The sequence below is a fragment of the Impatiens glandulifera genome, chromosome 9, assembly GCF_907164915.1.
Source record: "Impatiens glandulifera chromosome 9, dImpGla2.1, whole genome shotgun sequence".
NCBI lineage: Eukaryota > Viridiplantae > Streptophyta > Magnoliopsida > Ericales > Balsaminaceae > Impatiens > Impatiens glandulifera.
In genome coordinates, this window is record NC_061870.1 from 20,345,419 (window position 1) to 20,369,605 (window position 24,187).

At 30.2% G+C, this 24,187-nt stretch overlaps 3 protein-coding genes and 1 non-coding gene across 4 annotated transcripts in view; all 4 read right to left on the bottom strand.

Annotated features, from left to right (window-relative positions):
* Positions 1-20,206, bottom strand: part of LOC124913828 — a 44,009-nt gene extending 23,803 nt beyond the window's left edge. The window contains exon 1 of the mRNA XM_047454250.1: positions 19,873-20,206. The gene's annotated coding sequence lies outside the window, so the exon portion shown is untranslated. The remainder of the gene's footprint in view (positions 1-19,872) is intronic.
* LOC124915967 (RING finger protein 11-like) lies at positions 543-1,263 on the bottom strand. Its single transcript, XM_047456708.1, has 3 exons — positions 910-1,263; positions 787-831; positions 543-698 (listed from the first exon to the last, which is right to left on the bottom strand). Exons 1-3 carry the CDS (start codon positions 1,261-1,263, stop codon positions 543-545), a joined length of 555 nt encoding a protein of 184 aa, XP_047312664.1.
* Positions 16,624-18,082, bottom strand: LOC124915968. The gene is made up of 2 exons (XM_047456709.1): positions 17,705-18,082; positions 16,624-16,655 (listed from the first exon to the last, which is right to left on the bottom strand). Exons 1-2 carry the CDS (start codon positions 17,985-17,987, stop codon positions 16,624-16,626), a joined length of 315 nt encoding a protein of 104 aa, XP_047312665.1. The 5' UTR covers positions 17,988-18,082.
* On the bottom strand, positions 17,279-17,350 carry TRNAG-UCC. The gene has a single exon. It is a non-coding gene; the product is annotated as a tRNA-Gly (tRNA).
* Positions 20,207-24,187: the final 3,981 nt, after the last annotated feature.

Consider the following 24,187-nt stretch of genomic DNA (forward strand, 5'->3'; position numbering starts at 1 on the left):
AAATAAATTCGTAAGCATTTCAATTAATTTCTTTTTAAATATGTCGATATTGATATTCCTATGACGATTGAATAATATTCTTCTAGAAAATAGGTTTTAATTACTCAAATCCATTCGAATAAAAAAAATAGTTGGGGTGATATTGTCTTTTGTCCATTTCACATATTTTGGTCATAATAAACATATAATTCTTTTAAGATCTCAATGATAAAAAAAACTCTTTTGTGGAATGGGATAATAAATCCTTGTCTTTCCTCTTGCAACAACATCCTTATAAAACAAACTTGTCATTATAATAAAAAGAAACATAAACCATTTTCCTCCGAAAATAGTGCCTGCGAAAATAATAGGTTTATGTAATTAAAAAAAGTCGCATACAAATGAAATTAAGTTCAATTAGGAAAACACATCTAATTGAAAATGAAAACGAAAATTACAATATTGTTTAATTTCTAATGTCGGGCGAATCTTTCTAATAAATAGATAAAAATGACCGAATTAAAAATGGAAGGCAAATCATGTCCTAGAACCCTCAATGACTATTACGGTGCTGCTTGTTGTGGGGGGACGGTTTGGTTGGCAGGTGCTTTACATATTGGGCAAAAATTCTTTTGTGTCAGCCATCTCTTTATGCAATCAATATGGTAAACATGATTACAACGCAGTTTGCATATATCCTCTCCATGGATATAATCTTCCTGCATAATGCAACAACTATTACTACTTCAATTCAAAGCTGATCAAAATTCATATATAAAATGGATAATTAATGTATAAGATCATCACCTGGCAAATGCAGCAGTCTTCTCCAGTTGAATTCACTGATATTGTCTATCATGCATCAAATTTAATTAAAATAAATAACAGATAGAAAAGAATTGAAACTTCATTTAAATATATTATTATCACCTCATTAGGAGAATGCAGTTCTTGATGAAGTCTGAATTGCATAGGAGTAAAATGGTGGACGGGCATGGCACCACCCATCACCAAGTAATTCCTCTGCTGCTGCGGCGGCTGAAGAGGATGAGGTTGCAGATTTCCATTAATATCGCATGAATATCTTCTACTGGTCATGGAGATATCGTCTTGGTCATGATGATGTCCTGCAGATAAACCTATTGTAAGTTGCCTGTTAATCAAGCTCAAAGGCACCTGATGATGATCAAATGACTCTAACGATGCTAAGTAATTTAACTCCAAATTCTCAAGTAACCCATTACCAATACCATTGTTAGAGGAGATCATTCCGTTCATATCCATCTAGAAATTTCATCCAACAAAACAAAATAAATAAATTATTTATATATATATATATATATATAAGATGATAGTAGAAATACTTACCTAGTCGAAGAAAATGAAAGCCTAGAGACCTGATGAATAACTTTTGCAAGACAATTTAGACAAGCAGGAGAGAAGCAAGAGATAGGATTTTAGATGTGAAATGAAAGAGAAATATATAAGGAGTTTATATATAATGAATTTGTGCTCAAAATCTGGTTGTATTAATCTTTCTCAAATTAAATTAGATATTTGACAGCAATGCGAGAAGATTATAACATATCTTTATCAATAAAAGGAAAAAGTATATTTTTTAATAATAACTTTTGATTGTTTTTATGGTAACTTTTCTTTTAGTCAATTGTAATAAATTATTAATAATAAAAAAATGTAAATATTTTTAAATCTGAGAACTTTTAAAAGAATTATATTATTTAACATATAATTAATTTGTTTTAATTATTATATATAAACTTTTCATTAAATCCTTCTAATTATATTTGTAATCTATGTAGATTGATGTACTTATGGACATTTATTTATTTATTTAATATTAGTATTATAATATTTAAGAAAGTTATATTTATGGTAAAGAATGAATAAATAAATAAATTACAAAAATCTAAACAAATTTGTATTTTTTTTAATAATAATTAATTCATTGAATCACTACCTCATTTTTTCATTGTTTTATAATTTGTTTTTGAAAATTCATTTATTTGGGAATTAATTATATATATCTTAAATTGTTGTAATATGATTTGGAGATCAATTATTAATATATTTATTGTACATAGATTAATAACACTCAATAGAGTTTTGTATACACAAACAAAGAGATTAAGGAGGGATTAACCCAAACGTTGGACGATATATCAATTTTGACAAATTTGATGGTAATTCATAAACGATAAAAATAAATCTTTTTTAACAAGACTAAATGTTTGATTGTCGTTTAGTGTCACGTTTATCATATTAATTACTTCATAAACTATTCATTTTAGTACTTTTATTTAAACGGTAACTAATACTTTATAAACTTCATAAACTATTCATTTTAGTACTTTTATTTAAATGGTAACTAATAATTTATAAAAGTAAACGTGTCTCAACCAACATCTCATCTATTTTTTAACGGTAAACAAATAATATTTTATTATAAAAATATAAAAGTGGCTCGATTGACGATTCACATTTTCTTTAACAGTTAATATTTTCTTTTATGAAACTAAACGTGAATCAATTGACAATTCATATATTCTCTAACTTTAAAAATATTTCTAGTATCACAAAATTTTTAAAAACTTTTCAATTCCATTATATTAATAAATTATTTTAAACCATATTTTATAAGACACGATCATTATTTTTTCAATTGAGTGCATTCCACCATTTTCATATATATATATATATATATATATATATATATATATATATATATATATATATATATATATATATAATTTACCCAACTGAAAAAAGGTATAAATTAAAAATATTTAAGTTATTATTAATTTAAGTAGTTTCATAAATAGAGCATAACACATGTGGCCTGGTTTGATTTAGGCTTATTTGAATAATTAATTAGTTATTTTTAAATAACTCAGGTTATTTTTAAGTTATCAAAAATAAAAATATATATTATATTCATATATATATATATATATATATATATATATATATTGAAAAATAAATTATTTGTATTGAAGATATTGATAAGTAAATGATTGATTGAATAAAGAGTTAATTAAAAATTAATTTCAAATCTAACCAAGCATATTAACTAAAAAAAAAAAACAGACTTAATGCATTTTAAAATGTTCCCACCAATTTTACAGTCAAAATTAAATAATTTACTCATATTTCAAAACAAAATTAGGGTGAAATATTAATTTAAAAGTAATAGAGAATATTTCTAATTAATTTCTTAGTTTTTGATCGATATAATTTTTATATATTAGAGATTAGAAATTTCAACTAGTCAATTCATTGATTTATATTTGATTGAATTTCGATGAGTAACTAGCATAAATTCCGTGCAAAAGTATCAGCTAAAACTATAAATAAAAAAATATTTATAAAATAGTATTATTTAAACCATTCCAGAGTAGAGATTTTAATTCGAATTATTAAATAAGTCAGGTTAGTATCTTCAATCCGTTAACATATTAATCTGATCCATCAATATAAAATTGATCCAAATTTTCACACTAAGTTATTATTATTATTATTATTATTATATATATATATATATATATATATGAAAAATATAATTTTGATAAGAGATAAAGTATATTTAAATAAAAATAATAATAAAAAATAATATATATATATATATATATTTATTAATAGAAAAAATATATATGAAAGGTAAATTAATTATGATTATTGATTAGACGATATATAAAGTACTACCTTTATATATAAAAAAAATTGTTTATATATATAAATACAAAAGTTATTGATAAGACAATATATATTTTATATAATTATTGAGAAAAATATATAATGAAGAAAAATATATTAATTTGGAGAGAAATATTATAATTAATTTAATAAAAATTATATTCATATTTATTATTTATTAATCAATAATATTATTTTTAATTTTATTTAATAATAATAACAATTTAATATTATAATATTTTGTGTAAAAATATATATTTATAATAACATTATATATTAAATAATAAATATTTATCAATTATTTAAACAATTAAATCATTATCAAAACATGAATAAATTTTACTAGATTAAAATATAATTTCTCACTCAATTACTTTTAAAAAAAATATAAGAATTAAACTTTTGCACAAAGAGAGGAAATCCATTAGAATAGTGATGCTTATTGGTAACCATATTTATAGTGTTAAGGTTATTTAAAGTCAAATCGAATGTTACATGTATATGCTTCATTTTCACAAAGAATTTGAAGGAAATAGTATCATTGTTGAGATTCTTACGAGCTCTTGCAATTTAAGTTTTATAACTCCAATACTTGGTTTATATGCTCAGACAACATGTAAACAATACAATATTAGATTGGATTTATTGTTTCCGGGAACATATATCTTTATTAAAACTTTGGTATTTTGCAATTTGTTTATAAGGAATGAGAAGATCAATTATTATTGAATATATATAGCTGAAACAAACATCACCAGTGTAAATTAGGGTTTAGAAATATGATTAATTTTAAGTCTATGTTTGTAAAAATGAATTGGAATGATATGCTGAGAATAAAATTTTGAAAAACTAGATAATATATCAACTCTAATTATTTGTGAAAAAACTCCTATTTGTGAACCGTAAAATAAATCATAGTATCATAATAAATAGATCCCTAGATAATAAATGTTTCCTTGTAGCATTTGAATCCCATGCAGATGCTCTTTCCACTTTCAATTTCTTTGTCATATAGGAGGTAGGACAACTATTTGCCCAAAGAGCCAAGTACCAAATAAAATATTTGTGAGAACATGATCCTGACTAAATGGAATAAGTATCAATTATGGATGGTTTTGACAACAACCTTCTGTCCCCCAAACATACAAGTTAGATAATGATGAACTCTAATTCTTATCATTTTCATTTTGTGAAAAAAAATTATGTAATGCTTGTTTTTGCTAAGATTTTGGTCAAAGAAGATAAATTCATACCTTGTATACCAATCCAAAGTAGCTACAAAAACCTTCCCAAAGAAACTAATTATTGAGGCAAGACTAACCAAATGGAAGGACATGTATCTTTCACGAGATTGAGATATTCGTCCCAAGTTATTTGTATAAACAAATGCTAGAGTAGTTCCACATGTATTTTCTTCTCATTCTTCTCTTTTTTTCCTTTATGTATATTCTCAGCCACTATTACCGGCTTTTGTTTGAAAGCGGATTAGATTCTAGCTATATTCGATATAGGCAGAGATTGCCACATTTTTAACGTCAATCAGCTAAGCTTTATAAGTGGTGGTGCTGCTAAAGGTACCACCATCACCAAGAATAAGATCAACATACTCAAATGCGGTAAAATTTACCTGAAGTTTGATATCATGCCTTATGTTGACGCATACGCTCCAATAAATATAGTAACAATGAATGATGTTAAAAATACCTTTAGTCCTCCCATATGCATAAATTTTTGCAGCTGAGTAAAGGGACAACGGTTATGCCAACCGTTGCTGGAACTATGCAAATCAAGAGGTCTTCTACATTTTTATTAGATGGACACATGAAACAAAAAAAAACTGTTCTTGTTAGAGCTAAAGTTGTTGATAACAACATAAACACAAATTCTAAAGAGAAGATAAGTGGTACCAACAGATATGCATGTTACTACATGGTCACAAACAAGTTCTTTCCTAATTCTCTAGCACTATACATGAATCAATATTATTTCTGCATTACTGATTAAACTTGTTCAGCATCAAATTAAATACACTCTAGATTAAATTTGTTTTTTAGAAAACGACAAAACTTTTATTAAAGAAAAGAAACGAATACGGTTACTTACTATTTTTTTAAGAAACATAATTATTTGTTTGTTTGTGTTAATATTTGTCGTTTAAGAATACGACAAAATTCATATGCATCAAACAAACAAAAAAAAACTATTCAACCTAAAATTGTATATAAATATATATATATATATATATATATATATATATATATATATATATATATATATATATATATATATATATATATATATATATATATATATATATATATATATATATATATATATATATATATATATATATCAATTCGAAAAACTATTTGAAATCTAATAAAAAAAAACTAAATAACCAATCAAATATTAAGCCAAACTCTTATATCCTTAACAATTCCAATCATCTCTTGATTACCCAGTTTAGACCTTCCTTTGGTTTCTTTGTTGTTCAACTTATGCTCTGATTCCTGTCCCCATTCAAGATTTATTTCCCCATTCATGATTTATTTCTTTGTCCTTTTTACATTCCTATATTTTTCAATTCTTTTTATTTATCATGACCAACGTGCTAATAATGCCTTAAAAATTTTAGAACTCCCTATTCTGTTATCCCTTCAATTTTCACACAACGATAAACCCAAAATGTTCTTAAAATTTGGTGCTATTTTCCAGCACTATCAACTTCAGTTCAAGTTGTGCTTAAAATCAATTCTTGTAAACAGAGAATAAACTATTATTAGTAACATTTCTCATAGAAATCATAACTAAACTCTTATTCAATTTTCTTGTAATAGATCAGCTAATCTACCTCATCAAAAAATTTAGGGTTCGTGAGCAGGGGCGGAGCCAGGATTTCAAGTCTACCCGGGCTAAAAATATTTTCACAAAAACTAATATATATATATATATATATATATAACACAATGTCTTTTAAATAGTCTATGATATATTAAAAATATGAATCGTTTAAGCACAACGAAACAAAGTATGACATTAGCTCATCGTCCAATATCACGTTCATCATCAACAATAGAACGATCAATTTCATTTTCTTGAGCTAACTATAACTCGATATTGCGTTTTGAAGAAGATGTAATAATATTGATAATAGTCGTTAAATTCGAAAAGAAAAGCCATATAGAGATCTCCTATCAGTTGCGACAACTAATGCTATTTTTCGTCGATGAACAAAGCAATGCACATCATACGCATAAGGGCAATCTTTAAAAAAATAAAGCTTGAAAACCATTAAAAGTACTCCTCATATTGATAGTACCATCATATTAGTGACCTCGCATATTATTAGTTTCTAGATTATATTTAGTTAAGACATTATATATTTCTTTATTGAGTGTTATAGTTGTCGTATCATAAATTTATAGAATTGAAATTATATAAACCCGGTAAGAGAATAAATTTTAATCTAAGCCGACAGAATGTCGTTTTTCGTTTTAGCCTTACAAAATATAGAAACCTAATAATTATTGAAAAAAAATTCAAATTTTCAAAATAATTATTATTGTTAGTAGCATATTTTATAGTTAAGCTGAAATGGTAGGTAACTAGTTTTAATTAGAAATGAATAAGTTAATATTTTTAATTAGGAACCCATTGATTATATATTATTTAGTGGTTATTTAATTATGAATTAATAAATTGTATTTAATTATGAATAAATATAATATATAATATATTAGTATTGATTAGTTAAATTTGTATTTATTTATTTAAGAATTAATAAATTAGATTTAAATTGTTTAGATATAATAAATATATTATAGAATATATAAATGAGATGGATTAAATGTTTAAATAGAATATATATTATATTAATTAGTATGGTGGGCCTCCGGACTATTAGGTGGAAATTAATAAATTAAGTAGATAGATAATTATACATTATATAATATAATATAATAGTACTATGGACATAAGGGGAAATTGGACTAAATGACCCTAAAGATAGGGTTATTTGCGTCCGTGGTCACTGATAATTAAATTTGATCTGGTGACCACTTTATTTTTTTTTGTACGAAATTACCCTTTTCGCGTAACGCGAAGTGGCTTCGCGAAACGCGAAGTGAATTAGGTTAATATAAATACTTAAAATTTTCATTTCCTTCATTTTGCTTCTCTCTCTTTCTCTCTCTTCTATCTCTTCTCTCTCTCTGTTCTTGTTCGTCGGCCGGCGACGGCGAAAACTTTGGCGACGGCGACGGCGAAAACTTTGGCGACGAGGACTACGATTATGCCCCATGAATCTACAAAGATAAGAAAACCTTAACCTGAATCGATGTTTATAATACAGATTTATGTTCTTATTTCAATACCTTCATTTCAAACCCTAACTCTAACCCAAATCGATTTATGTTCATGTTTCCAGCATCTCCATCTGAAAACCTTAAATCAATTAAATCTGTTCATATTGGTTCATACTGGTTCATATTGATTCATATTGATTCATTTTTTTGTTCATCTTATTGTTCTTATGTCGATGATGATATTTGCAGAAGTGCTTCTCGTTACGCGAAGGGCTTCTCGTTACGCGAAGGGCTTCTCGTTACGCGAAGGGCTTCTCGTTACGCGAAGGGCTTCTCGTTTCGCGAAGGGCATACTACATAAGCACTACGAATACTAAAGGGCTGATCGTCATGCAAACCGGTAATACTACATACACCCTTGGTGCTTTCATTTGAATTCTTAATTTTAAATTGTTAAACAAACAAAAGAATTGGAATTGTACCTCTCCCAAACACAGTTAGTGTTTTTTAATCTGAATTTCAGTTTGTGCATTTTGATATGAATGCTTCTAATGTTCACCCCTATCATGTGTAGGGAAAAATCTCGTGAAAAGGGAAGAAATAGAGAGGGTGATAGGGAGAAATCTCGTGAGCGATCTTATGAGAAGCCAAAGGATCGTGAAGAACCGGAGGATGAAGTGGAGGGATTGTATAAACATGAATGTCGTCGACGAGGACAAAGAAAATCAGACAATCATAATAATGGGCATGATGGTGCGCAATATGAACAACTAGAACAAATTGACGAGGACAAAGAAAATATTAGGTGAATGATTAGGTGAATGAGAACAATTTTTCATTTCCATAATAAACTACCACCAATATCCAAAGAAAAGATATATCTTATTTGTTCAAATAATAACTAGACTGGTCCTCCATTTTTTGTTTTTTTATAGCTTTATATATGATAACTCTCTAGTCTAGTTTGAAACTTCTTGGTGAGTATGAATGATAAAAGCATTACATTTTGGTGAGTTTTGTCTTAAATTTCTATCCCAAATGTAAATAACAAAAATATGTTTATCATTTGATTTCTTTAGGTGACAGGATGAAAGTACAATATTACATTAATAATTAGAAAAACTTTATATATATCTGATTAAAAAAATAAAACAGACAAAAGAAATGAAGCCTCATTTTAATTAGAGAATTTGAGTAAATGAAGCTTATTTTAATGTCCATTAGGATTAAGTTTAATAATGCAAATTGGATTAAAGTCCCTTAATATGAAAGAGAAGTTTATCCAAGTCCAATCTCAATTTCTTTGTCTCCCCCTTTTCAAAATGCAATTCTATAAATAAACCCTTTAACATATAATTATAGAACACCTAAAAGAAAACAACTCAATTGTATTGACTATTGAGAAAATCCTTCATCTATAACGTCGACACTTAGCCGGTTTGCGTCTTGCTGTAAGTACTTCTTCACTGAATCCAGACCCATATGACGAAACATAAAGCCCTTCGCGAAACGAGAAACCCTTCGCGAAACGAGAAGCCCTTCGCGTAACGAGAAGCCCTTCGCGTAACGAGAAGCCCTTCGCGTAACGAGAAGCCCTTCGCGTAACGAGAAGTACTTCGCGTAACGAGAAGCACTTCGCGAAACAGAACCCATATGATCTGCAAATATCATCATCGACATAAGAACAATAAGATGAACAAAAAAATGAATCAATATGAATCAATATGAACCAGTATTAACCAATATGATCAGATTTAATTGATTTAAGGTTTTCAGATGGAGATGCTGGAAACATGAACATAAATCGATTTGAGTTAGAGTTAGGGTTTGAAATGAAGTTATTGAAATAAGAACATAAATCTGTATTATAAACATCGATTCAGGTTAAGGTTTTCTTATCTTTGTAGATTCATGGGGCATAATCGTAGTCCTCGTCGCCAAAGTTTTCGCCGTCGCCGTCGCCAAAGTTTTCGCCGTCGCCGGCCGACGAACAAGAACAGAGAGAGAGAAGAGAGAGAAGAGAGAGAAGCAAAATGAAGGAAATGAAAATTTTAAGTATTTATATTAACCTAATTCACTTCGCGTTTCGCGAAGCCACTTCGCGTTACGCGAAAAGGATAATTTCGTCCAAAAAAAATAAAGTGGTCACCAGATCAAATTTAATTATCAGTGACCACGGACGCAAATACCCCTATCTTTAGGGTCATTTAGTCCAATTTCCCCGACATAAGTCCCTCCGGGTCCGGTTATAGTTGTTACTGGCTCCGCCCCTGTTCGTGAGGTATATGCTTTTTCGGTTCGAGAAAGAGAGAATATAAAGCTTACCACGGGGTGAAAGAGGGAGTAGAATTGCCTTCGAAATGCATCAACTCCAGCTCAAATGTCAATGATTTTTGCAGAGGAAGTCGTTACTCAACGTTTGGAAATCGTTAATCTAGTGTGGACATGAGCAGCGAAATGGCGTCTCGCCCGTTCAAAACCCTAGCGGAAAATGAGAGAATAGGTGAGAGAAAGAAATTTCTCAAAATATTTTTTTTATAATAAGACCCATGAAATTTTTTCATATACCTGAAGACCCGCGAACACCTCTATTATACTCGCTTATTATAGTGAGTGCGTGAATGAATGACACCTCCAAATTATCTAGTTAAACGTTATTATGTATATATTTATTTATTAGAGGTGTTAAATAATGTCTTCATTTCTAAATCTCATTTTCTAAAAGAGTAAAGATAATGGTTTAGGAATTGTGACTAAGCATAATTAAATATATTTATTTTTCTCTTCTAATAGTTTTTATCTCCTCTATCTAATAATCATTTCTCTCTCTTCACCTATTAATTTGTAAATATATATTTTTCCACATTAATTTATTTATTTATATATTTTTTTAAATTAATAAGAGAAAAAATAAATTAATTAAATAATAAAATATATATTTGTAAACACCTAAATTTTATATTATCCAATTTAAATAAATAAAAATAAATTAAAATTTATTTTAGATTATTTATGAGATATAAAAAAGGAAAAGTCAATCAAGAATTAAACGAAATTGATTTAAGCCAAAAGTTTAAATCAAACCGGTGTAAACCATTAGCTCAAGTCCAACCCCGCATTTAAAGTCCACCAACAAGAAGGCCAAACGCCTAAGAAAATGGGTCCCAAACAAGGTCTAGGATGTGAATTAAATAAACAAAAAGGCCAAGGACCTTTTTAAACGAAGAGAAAGAGTTAAGGGGCCTCTACGTTTAGATAAAACTTAAATCAAACCGGCCTAAACTATTAACTCAAGTTCAGCATTATATGCAGGCCAAACCCATCATTTAATGCCCACCAGCAAGAAAGCCTAACACCTATAATAGGGGGAAGACCAGGCCTATTATACGAATTGAACGAAGAGAAAGAGTTAAAGGACCTCTCCACATTTGGATAAAAATGGAAGAGACCCCTCATTTCTCATAACTCTAAAACATTTCTCCCTCTCATGCCTCCCATTAACCTAGGGATGGGGAAATTACCGATATTAAAGGTATATCAAAAATACCGTACTATAATATATCGAAAATATCGACTTTTAAGGTATATCGGAAAAAATGTAAGGTATGATATCGATATCGTAATTATTAGTACGGTAAGGGTATGAGATTTTTAAAATTTTGGTATATCGAGATATACCGAAATACCGAAATAGTATTTATAAGTTAATATATATATAAATATATATATATATATATATATAATACTTATAAGAAAATAATTAAATAGATTTGAAATTAAGTTAATTATAGAAATATAATTTTTGAATAATATCAAAATATAATTATATTGAAATATTATTCAATATATGCAATCTCTACCTTACCGATGGGATTGAGTTTTTTAAAAATTAATATATTTTTTAGGTATCAAATGTATAATATCGATACCGTACCAAAAATAAGGTATACTGAAATTAAGGTAAGGTAAATGTATGAATTTTTTGTATACCGAAATTAAGGTATATCGAAACAAGGTATACCGAAATCAAGGTAAGGTAAAGGTATGTATTTTTTGCATACCGAAATTTTAGGTAAAGTATAAGGTATGGATAAAATATTAAGGTATACCGTACCGACCCACCCCTACATTAACCATAGCCCTCTTACTCTCTCTAATCTAGAGTTCTCTCGTCTTATCCTTTTCGATATGATCAAATGATGCGTCTTTATTAGATTCATGAAAAGACACATATCCATCCTTATCACTTTCGATAAGATCAAATGATGCAGCTTTGTTATCTTCTTCACCGGTCAAAACTTTAGAAGGCTGAGAAGATAAGCTTCAACTAGGATCCGACCAGCCATTAAAGCTTCCAATCGAAATGGCTGACTTTTCAAAGATCTAAAAGCGGTTAGTCCGCCTATAAAAAGAACTTTCGAACGGAGAAAGAAAGAAAAAAAAGTTAAAGAAGAAGGAAGACAATAAAGAAACGAAAGAGATAAACAAGAACATGTTTCTCTAATTGATTTCTTTTTCTAAAAAACATATCTGTGAAATTTATCTTCTTTTAATTGAGAAAAGAATTTAAAACGGTGGATCTCTCCTTATTGTGTTATATAAATTAAGATCATCTTATACAATCTAATACTTACCAATTTGTCAAGGAAAAATGCAACTTTGAGGAAAATGATTCTTGTCATCAGATTTTCCTTTTCTGATAAACAATAATAAACAAAATCTCATTAAATACTACTTCAAGCATTATGGCTTTGTTCATTCTAAGCTATTTGTCAATATCATGAGTTTGTAGAACCTATTCCTTGTTTTAGTCATTGATATTAGCTTAAACTGCAGATATCATCAACATTTTATCTCCTAGACAGCATCTCCCTACTCTCATAGTTGCCCAAGCTTTTCCCGTTACGCTGGCATCACTGCTCCCGCGATTGCCGCTGCAACTATCCCTTCTTCTGGCTGACATACTCACTAAAACTCTCCCCAAGTCGGATTTCGAATAACTATGTGGCAAGTTGTCACTCTTAATATCTATTACCCAACTTGAGAGAGTGTAGAATTATCTCTCAATCTTCTTTGGAATTAGTGCAATTTATTTGCACTCAACATGTTGTTTTGTTGTCCAAAAACAAAGACCAAAAACAATATAGAATAAGGTAAATATTATATGTATCTTGTCTTCTAGATATTGGGTCAAATTTTAGAATCTCACCATGCTTGTTGTTCATGTTGTTTTATGATTGAATGTTGATCCTAGGATCATTTAGAAATTATCTGGACAAGATAGAATCGATCAACCAATCTAAATAACAAAACTCAAATTAAAATTTTTCAAAATCCAAAAATCGAGTTTGTTGTTCATGGGTTAACTATGTTGAATCACACCTTAGAAAGCTTCACAACATGATTTGTAAATATGTTGGGCAACTATTTGGGATAATGTTTGATCAAATAAAAAAATTTAAAAATAAATGCAAATTTTGAGTTTTTGATTTTGGTCAAAACAAACAACTAATGTTCTTGTTTTGGTACCAATCAAGTATATGAAGTATAAGAAAACTATTAAATAGCTCCTTGCACTTCAAAATAGTTTTAAAATTAAAAATTCATTTGTTTTATCACAAACTATTTTGAACAAATTGATCATCATCCAAGTCGTTTGATACCTTGAGATGATGATCAACATTTTCTTGGTAGCTTTGTGAAGCTATCCAAACCCTTGGATAAAAGAATCCAAACTCAAAAATAAAAATTACCAAACTTGCATTTTCTATTCTTGAGGACCAAGAGGTCCGACCGAGACCTATGATCGAGAATTTCAAATAGGACCGAGAGGTCCGACCGATGTTCTTGAGCTAGGACCGAGAGGTCTGACTGAGGATTTTCATCTTTGACCGAGAGATCCGATCTAGAACCGAGAGGTCTAAGTCCGAGATCGAGAATCCCAAACCTAGGACCGAGATGTATGAGTTTGGGATCGAGACTTCCGAGACATAGGACTCAGAGGTCTAGCCTTGGGACCGATAATCCTAAGCTTGGGATCGAGAGCTCCCGAGCCCAAAACAGAGAGACTTAGCCTAGAGCTAGCCCCAGACCAAGATGTATATACACCTCAACCGAGAAACTTAGCCCTAGTCTAACCTAGGACAAATAGATTTATACACCTAAACTGGTAAATTCCAGCCAAGGACCGAGAGTCCTTAACACCCTGACCAAGGAACTTTGGTACACAGACCGAGGATTCCGAACCTCGACTGAGAGCTCCTCGACCTAGATCGAGGATCTCCGGACCCCGACCGATAAAATCAAACCCTAGGACCCCGGCCCTAAGGCGTATTTGGTTCCACTTTTAAAAATCTAAAATTATTTTTGTAATTTAGGGACCCCAATCCATTTTCAAAAATCCGAGAGATTGTAAAATAATTTCAAAATATTTTCGAGATGCTTCCCAAACAAATATTTTGATTAAGATTCGTCTGACATTTATTTCTAAACCTTAACACCCTTAAAAATGATTGATGTTAATCATGTATAATACTCCTTAGTGATCATCCACAACATGTACCATCATTTTAATATTGCTGTTTTAATATTTTAAATAATAATAAAACCTAGAAACATGACTAGTACCTGAAAAATAATTAGTTCAAACTCAAATGTTATACAAACGATTTTCAAAAAACAAAGTTTATAAAGTAGAGATCATTTTTTAACGGGTGTGGGGGACAAAACGCAAAAACCCTTTCCCGAATATCACCAAACTTCGAACTAAAATGAAACCCTAGTGTAAAATACGTTTGTACACGTACACTCTTTTTTATTGATTTTTTAAAAATAAATAATAATTAATATTTTTTAAAATTAATTATGTTTAATTAATTTAAATTGGGTTTCAAACAAAATTAAATTGTCATTTGATTACAACAAATCCCTAAATTATTAAAATTTGAATAAAATTAATTATGTTACTTAATTAATTTTAAAAGCGGTAAGGTGTTATCAATTTTTTTAAAATAATATTTTATTTTAAAACGACGCCTGACACCCAAAACAAGGTTAAAACTATCTAATCTCGACCCACCGAGTCCTCATGCAACGTGTCAACCGCACGCGCTGCTGCAGATTTTCGGGGTTAGATTTTCGGGGTTACAATCTAATTTATACAAATTATCACACTAGTCATAAGGTAAATGATAATTATTATTTTTAAATATGCAACATTAATATTAATTATTTGTTATAAAATATTATTTAAACATAAAAAATTAAATATATTTAACACTTCATAGAAACATTCTTACAGTTTTTTTCATTACCGGGTCATGATAATTGAGCTGAAGAACATTTTCATGGATCCCATCATACATTAGATCATAATCACCAAGGTACTTGTAAAGAATCAAAAAAAATTCTGTCACTAAAAGCCAAAGAGAAACAAAAGAAAATTGCCTCCAGATTCTGAATTTACCGGTTAGAGATCAAAAGGTGCAGATATTCAAAACCACTCTTTCTTTCTCCCTTGGATTTTCTCTTCTGGAAAATCTGAAATTGATAATAGGAGTAAACGAGCATAAAGTAAATACTAAGAAGTAGAAGCCAGTAAGAACCTAACAAGACTTTATTCACCTCTTTCCAGATATTAAAAACACTTCTTAATGTGTTGTTTCTGCCAACACTTATGAACTTATCTCCAGCTAAAAGCAAAAAACAAATTACAAGTTCATCATCATGGAAGCACCGAATTTTACATTAGTCAGAACCCAACTTTTCATAATTATATCATATATGATATCAATCGTAAGAATATATAATATTTAATATTCCAACATACTCAACATAATCATATCATGAGTTGAAATGACTTCTAATAAGCACAATTAGATATATTCTCCAATTACTAGTCAGTTTTTCAGTATATTCTCCAATTAGATATGTTTCAAGGAATGCATGTCTAATGCTACTTGAGACGACAATATACCTCTTTGATATGAAAATTTCATCATATGTTACTAGAAAACAAAATTTCATGGATTTACATATTTACTCAAGGCTCGTAAATCCAGTCCTAGAAGATCTTCAAAATTCTTAAAGGATAATATTCACATTTCCAGACAACAAAATTTTATCAAACAGGTTCCATATCAAATTCTTATTCTAAATTTTTCTAACCTACCATAATGAGAACTATATTTCAATGCCAATGTGATGGTGGTCCAAGGAGGACGGATATCTTCTTGGATTCATTTAGAAGATCTATTTAAGGAACCATACACTACATAGAAGATGAAGAGAGTGATACCACATTCAGGGCTTCTTTCTTCTTGTGCAAAAACTTGAGAATGTTTAAGCAAGAGCATATATCACATTCTGCAAAGGCACAAATTTCCAAGAAAAATGAAACACTATTCAAAATTTAGACAAAAGAACAACAAGATTAAGAAACACATGCACAGCACTCTTTACCAGGTAAATTCATAGGGATAATGACTAGAACAAAGGAAGAAAGATAATAATTGTTTTGTGAGATGGATATGAAACGTCAGCACCATAAAGGAAGGCACAATCTCTTCATGAAACCATCATTACTTACCGGTATATTGTGCAAGTGTAGTAAATGCGATCGAGCTAGTCTTTAGTCCCTCCTTTTTACATATAAGTTTAAGCCTGAAGATCACTTTCAGGAGGATTATGAGTTGTGAGTTATTAAATAAGAAAGACTTACCACACCAAGTGAAGTTTAATTGACTTTGTAGAAACAATTAATGTTATATCAGCATGCAGATACACATTTGAAGTTAAAGGGGAAAAGAAAATGGTATGTTGCATCTGTAGCCAAATACAATCTTATATTTACCAATTTGTCAAGGAAAAATGCAGCTTTGAGGGAAATCATTCTTATCATCAGATTTTCCTTTTCTGATAAACAAAATCTCATTAAATACTACTTCAAGAATTATGGCTTTGTTCCTTCTCAGCTGTTTGTCAATATCAGGAGTTTGCAGAACCTATTCATTTGTCCGAGTCATTGATAATAGCTTCCATAAGATATTAGCTTTAACTGCAGATATCATCAACATTTTATCCCCTCGGCAGCATCCTCTCTGCTCTCATAGCAGCACAAGGCTCTTCCTCTTACGCTGGCGTCGCTGCTCCCGCTGCAACTATCCCTTCTTCTAGAGAGCAGTCTTCTTTGGAATTAGTGCAATTTATTTGCACTCAAAAAAGCCATATCTGAATAATAGTATCACTATTTACTCTCTAGAGCTCAATTCAACACAAAAAGGTAATGCGTCTGCCGGGAGTCGAACCCGGGTCTATTGCTTGGAAGGCAATTATCCTAACCGTTGGACTACAAACGCTAGATGTGAATACTCACTGGATCTGAATTTAACTCTACTTATTTTATCACAGCCAAACTTTAAAAAAAAAAGACCAAAAACAGTACAGAATATTATATGTATCTTGTCTTCCGGATAGTGGGTCAAATTTTCGAATCCCATAAGCTTTTGTTTTTCATGCCATCTGGTTGACAACTTTACCTATCTTCCAAGTTATAGGATGAAGATGAACCCTAAATTTACAAACCTACCTCAGGAAATAAGAGATAAAATGACATAAAACAGAGCATTTTTAGAGAAGATGCTCAAATGATAACCGTTCAATATTGGAGAGCATAAAACAGATAGTTCATCTATTACTATTAATAGACTGACCTGCTAACTGGCCAATTGCATCATCTAATCGAGAAACATGAGCGAGGAACTTGTCATGAAATTCGACATTTTGCTCCAACATAGAGATACCATCCCCTGTAACTTTCAACCCATTCCGCAACAGCTCCATCCCATGCCTAATTCCATCAGGAAGCTTCCTCCTCTTTTTACACTGTTCTTCGCTATCATCGATCTCCATCTTTTCATACCTTAAATCCGTAATGACAGGGTTATAATTCTTTTTCGCTATCATTTTAAGCAACATCCCCTCCTTTGCAACCATACAAAGTTGCCCAGAACTGGCTGAAATTCCGCAACAGCTCTTTCCTTCTCAAGCATTGCTTTCAACTCCGACATGAATCTCTCTTCATTCACCTCCTTTCCGGACTCCAAATCAAATGAAAGAGCAGCAACTGATTGCACAAAGTTCATGCTGCAAAGTATCCAAAGCATACAATTGCCAAATGTGTGAATGCCCAGTCACTCTATTAGTTAGTAACATGTGATACAATTCTGATAGAGATGACATCTCTACGCAGTTTATGTTTTCCCCTTGCGGATAAATCGAAGTTACCAGTACAAGCCATGAAAGCAACTAGACTGGGCTTGCATTCGTAGAGCCTGGTATCTGATTCTGCTGGCATGGAGATGAAGAGCTTCTTTAACTACATAATCAAGTCTTATATTCCATTAGATGAATATAGATTTGTAATCATTGAGATGATAACTACAGTTTCACTCAGAAGGTTGCGATATTGTTCTCTCATTGCATCGTCTGAGGAACTTCAGTACAAACTAATAACAGTATGTAGAAACTTGAAGATACTCAATTCATTCTCATGTAAACTAACCTGGCTGCAGAAAAAATAAAATAAAACAATTCTTTAACTGCATGCAGGAGATCTACTGACCCATAATCATGACCAAACATATATCCAAATAACTCATTATCCCATCATCAATCAAATCATCAACCAAAATATATTAGTTATTTAAGCTAAATAATCCCCAAACAATCCACTTTTACCTTGGTATTTATTTCAAACAAATCCAACATCAAACAAGGTTGAAAGGCCAAGAGAAATTAATGAAAATAGGCTTAATTACCCATAATTGTTTTTCTTTAGCAACTGTCAGTTATCCTGTCTGCAATATTTTCATTGAAAATGGGTTTTAAGAAAGAAAACAATTTGTTGAAATTAAACACTGATGTAATTTTTTACTTTTGATAGAAACATTAAGAGCAGGATGTAGATATAATTTGCTGTAATTTAAAGAGTACCCCATTTGGAAACACTTTTTGATTTTGTTTCTTTATTTGGATCCGTTTCTATATGCATAAGTAGAAATAAATTGTGAACATGTTTCTAACTAAATTTAGATTTCAGATGTTTATGTATTTGTAAAACGTATCGAGAAACAAAAACAATAAGTGTGTAAGCAATCTTTCCCTTTATGAAGTTAAAGGGAAATTACACCATTCAAAAAGTTCAGAAGCAAATTTGCTCTTTATTCTTAAACCTAAAGTAAGGACTTTTTGGAAGACAGGCATATGAATTCAGAATCCTTACTATCTAGGATCTGCTACAATACATTCAAATGTAAGAAACATGCTTTTCTAATCAACAAAGGTATAAGAGAATCATACATTTGAATTTTCAAGGAAAACCATAGGTGAGTAAAAATTATTTACTTACTGGGACTGCAGGACGACTGACAATGCATAAACTTGTGCATCAAACACTCCTGAACAAGCTGGTCTCAATGATATACCATCAAACATCTTTAGGAATTGGTAATATTCAGTTACGACTAACATACAGCAAGGCTTCCACTAACATATTACGATACAACTGAGATTGAGTAGCAGATGCAGCAAAAATGAATAGAGCATCTAAATGGTGAAAGTATGTTAAACTTCCTATTAGCATCTCATTTTCTAACTTGCTCCGGTAGTCAAACAAATGGCGTAATTTCTTTAGTCTATTTAAAAGCAACGATTAAGCCTTTGAGAATGATCTCCATTAAGTTTCCATCTGACTTAATATAAAAACTGTTGGGGGAATTCAAATGTTCATATCATATTAGCATTCCCCTAATCTACGAGCTCCAGTTCCATGCTTCTACACAGCGATATCACTTAAGAACAGTATCTCCAATGTATTTACCGTTCATGAACACAGGAGATAAAGATTCAAACCCATGTACTCGCGGAAGAACATCATCACATACCATTTTAACCTAAATCCACGGAGTTATCAGTTGATTTCAAGTCATATTAAGCCTACCATTACATGAACTAATAACATCCTATAAGAACTAGCTTATTCGACCATTTTGCTAGAAGAAAAAATAATGAAGCATTGAAATTGAGTGATTCAACGAAAAGAAATGCTTAGCTCGGATGATTTGATAGATTGAAGAAGGTTTTTGCAAAGTATCCGTCGGCGTCGTTGAGTTTTCTCTCGCTGCCATTGCTTATTCCATCAACTCCATATCGCTTCTCACTAGAACCAATTTGAATATTTAATCTTTTATTTCTTTATTCACCTTTATAAATAATATATTCACAATTAATATTCAAAATAATTCTAATTTCACCTCAATATCAAATTTCAATACTTAATCTTTTATTTTTTATTCACCTTTATAAATAATATATTCACAATTAATATTCAAAATAATTCTTAACTAAATATTGACCTCAAGTCCAAATTTCAATACAAAAAAAAGTTCATAATAATCGCATCACCTTTATCTAAACAATCATTTATTATTTGTTTGAATAAATGAATATTTGAAGACTTATATTTAGGGATGATAATGTATACATTTATGTTCGATATCCGTGGGTACCCGATAGCCGAGTTCAGGTATTTTAAATCGAGTTCGAGGTCGGGGTCGGACATGTGGAGGGGGAGAAGATACCCGGTCAGGTACGGGGTCGTGGATGAAGATTATGCGAAACTCAAATCCGATATCCGATACCCGATACCCGATTATATTAATATTTAAATTATTATTTTTTATTAAACTTTAATGTGAGACTTTTTAAATGCTTCATCATTACAATTATATCATAAATATATCATTTAATTTCATCTTACCCAAATCATCATAAATACACTACACTCCAACTTTAAATTTCTTATATTCCTAAAAAGAATATTTCTTTATTAATCTTCAACTTTTATTTTATTAACAAAATATTATTTTTCTCTCATGTCCTTCATGTTCAATCTCTAATTTTTTTTTTTAATTTTCATTCTAATTTTTCTACACTCTAATTTATCTTTTTCAAGATCTACAAAAATAAGTATGTATGTAAGTAATGTTTTTATTTGTATTTTTAACATTTTTATATTACTAATTTTAAGATTATTTATTAAAGTTGTGTTTTTTTTCAATCTTTATAATCTTTAATCGGGTAATGGGGGTACCCGTCGCCGTCGGGGATCGAGTATCCGACGAATCGGGGATCGAAATAGACGTAGAGATACCTGTCGGGTACGGATTTGGGTTTGGAGTCGGGGTCGGGTCGGGTAGTGAAATGAAAATTGGGTTCGGGGATGGGTATTTAACTACCCGTCGGGTAGGTTACCCGTTGCCATCCCTACTTGTATTTATGTTAACAAATAAAAATGTTAAACAGGCAACTGAAAGGAACAAAATGTAATTTTATTTCTCGAAAACTTATAGAAGACAGGTTGATAGATTATTTATATCTATCACAAATTATGTAAAATGGTAAAAAAAAAATTAAAGAGTAACTCTTTTTAACTAGCATGTAGTTCGTGCATTTGTACGGGTAATGATATAAAAAACCATGAAAAAAATTACGGTCTCGTGCGAGTACACACAAATAAAAATATAAATAAATAATAATAATAATATGTATTAAATGTTTAAATTTTCTAATAAATCACGAATAATATATTAAAATAGAAAATAAAACGCTCTTATTACACATTTTATTCACTTCGGTCAAACAACTTATCTTCTCACATATCTCATCACATATTTTTTCCGAATGAACCTCTTATCTCGTGACCTTACACTTTCACTTTGATCAATCAAATATTTATTTCATATTTTTTAATATTTAACATCGTAACCTCACACTTTGGTCAATCAAATATTTTATTCATATTTTTTTAACCATTTTCAATTGCTAACGGCCTATTATCTATCGGCAAACCACGTCTCATTCATACTTTATTAATGAGTTGTAATTGTTTTGTTAGGTTGCAAGTTTGAAATATACATATAGCATTTTTAATTTCATTTTTAACCGTTTTAAGTTTATGGACGGGTCAACCCACAATCCGACCCAAATATCCATTTATTCTCACATATATATCTAAATTAACCACAACTCTCAATCCGACAATCCGGACACTTTAAAAATTAAGCATAATTATATATATATATATATATATTAGTTAGTTAAAAAGTTAAACTTATATTGTTAAAATGTCTCACGTTCATCAAATTTGGTATTGAATTTAAAATATAAAGTGTTATTAGCCTTGTTGGTTAAAGGGTTGTACTTGTTTTCTTAGGATGTAAGTTCAAAACATACATATAGCATTTTTAATTTTATTTTTAACCGTTTTAAGTTTATGGGTGGGTCAACCCACAATCCGACCCAAATATTCATTTACTCTCATATATATATATCCAAATTAAGAACAACTTTCGATCCGGCAATCCGGACACTTTAAAAATTAAGCATCATTATATATATAGATTAGACTATATTATTGTGAAACTCGGAAATATTAAAAATAATCGAGATACTTATCAACCTAAGACACACCAAATTATGATATGAATAAATCAATCAAATACATGTTTTTGATAATTATTCAAAAGGAAAAACTTCGCTATGCACTCAGAATATGGGCGAACTAAGTGAACCGGGGTCTTCGACCCCACTAACACCCTTGAGGTCCATTCTTCGACAATAATTGAAAGCATCCCTATTTCGTGTATCATGTTTTTTACATAAGAGAAATGTTATGTTTTGTATACAATCACTTTAACTAGATTTTAAGGTTGAATTGCGGATAGGGATGTGTTTATTTAGGTCTAAGACAAATTTTATTAGAGTTTTAAGGAAAAACTTCACTTAAACCGAATTACAATTTCGAAATTTATAATGAAGTAGTTTTATTAATTCACCATCATTGACTTTACATGATACATATAGCAGCTTTCTATAACATATATAAATGCAGGTAAGTTACTAGTAATTTTTATGTTTTAATAAAAAAACAACCATATTAGTTAAACATTATCGTAAGAAACTCACTAAATATATATATATATATATATGGTTTCCATAATATTATGCAGTTGGAGTAATATTAGCTTCGTCATCATTACCCTCAAATTATTCACCATCATCATTATTCACCATCATCATGAACCCTAAGAAAGCGCCACATGTACAAGAGAAAAATACCAACAAATGAGAGAGGTAATGCTTTACTTTTGTGTATAGGTGTCACTTCATGAGTGGGATACAGGTAGTGCATGTAGTGGTAGCATCGAATTAACCATAAATACTTAGTTGGCTCTACATCCACAAACCTCATACTACAGCCATATGTAGGGATGGCAACGGGTACCCTACCCGACGGGTAGTGAAGTACCCATCTCCGAACCCGATTTTTATTTCACTACCCGACCCCGACCCCGAACCCGACGAGTATCTCTACTTCTATATTCATTCCCGATTCGTCGGGTACCCGATCCCCGACGGGTACCCCATTACCCGATTAAATTACTTATGATTATAAGGATTGAAGAAAAAAAACACAATTTTAATAAATAATTTTAACATTAGTAATATCGAAATATTAAAAATAAAAATAAAACCATTACTTACCTACCTCATAATTTTTGTAAATTTTGAAGAAGATAAACTAGAGTGGAGAAAAAGTAGAATGAACATTGAAAAAAAATTAGAGATTGAATATGAAAAATTATGAGAGAGAGTAATATTTTGTTATTAAAATAAAAATTGAAGTTATGTAGAGAATTATTTTTTAGGAATATAAAATAATTAAAGTTGGAGTGTAGTGTATTTATGACTATGTTTGGAGTGAAGTGTGGATAAGATCAAATTAAATGATGTATATTAATGATACATTTGCAATGATGAAGTATTTTTGAAAAGTCACACATTAAACTTTAATAAAAAAAATCAATAATATTAATATAACCGGGTATCGGGTATCGGGTTTGGGTTTCGTACACTCCCCATCCCCGACCCCGTACCCGACCGAGTACCTTCTCCCTCTCCCCATGCTCGACCCCGACCCCGAACCCGATTTAAAATACCCGAACCCGACTATCGTACCCACGGGTATCGGACATACGAGTACCCATTGCCATCTCTAGCCATATGAGCTAGTACCCATTTTTTTATATCAAAACCTCCTCTATCTCCACCACATATTTAAATAATTTTTAGGC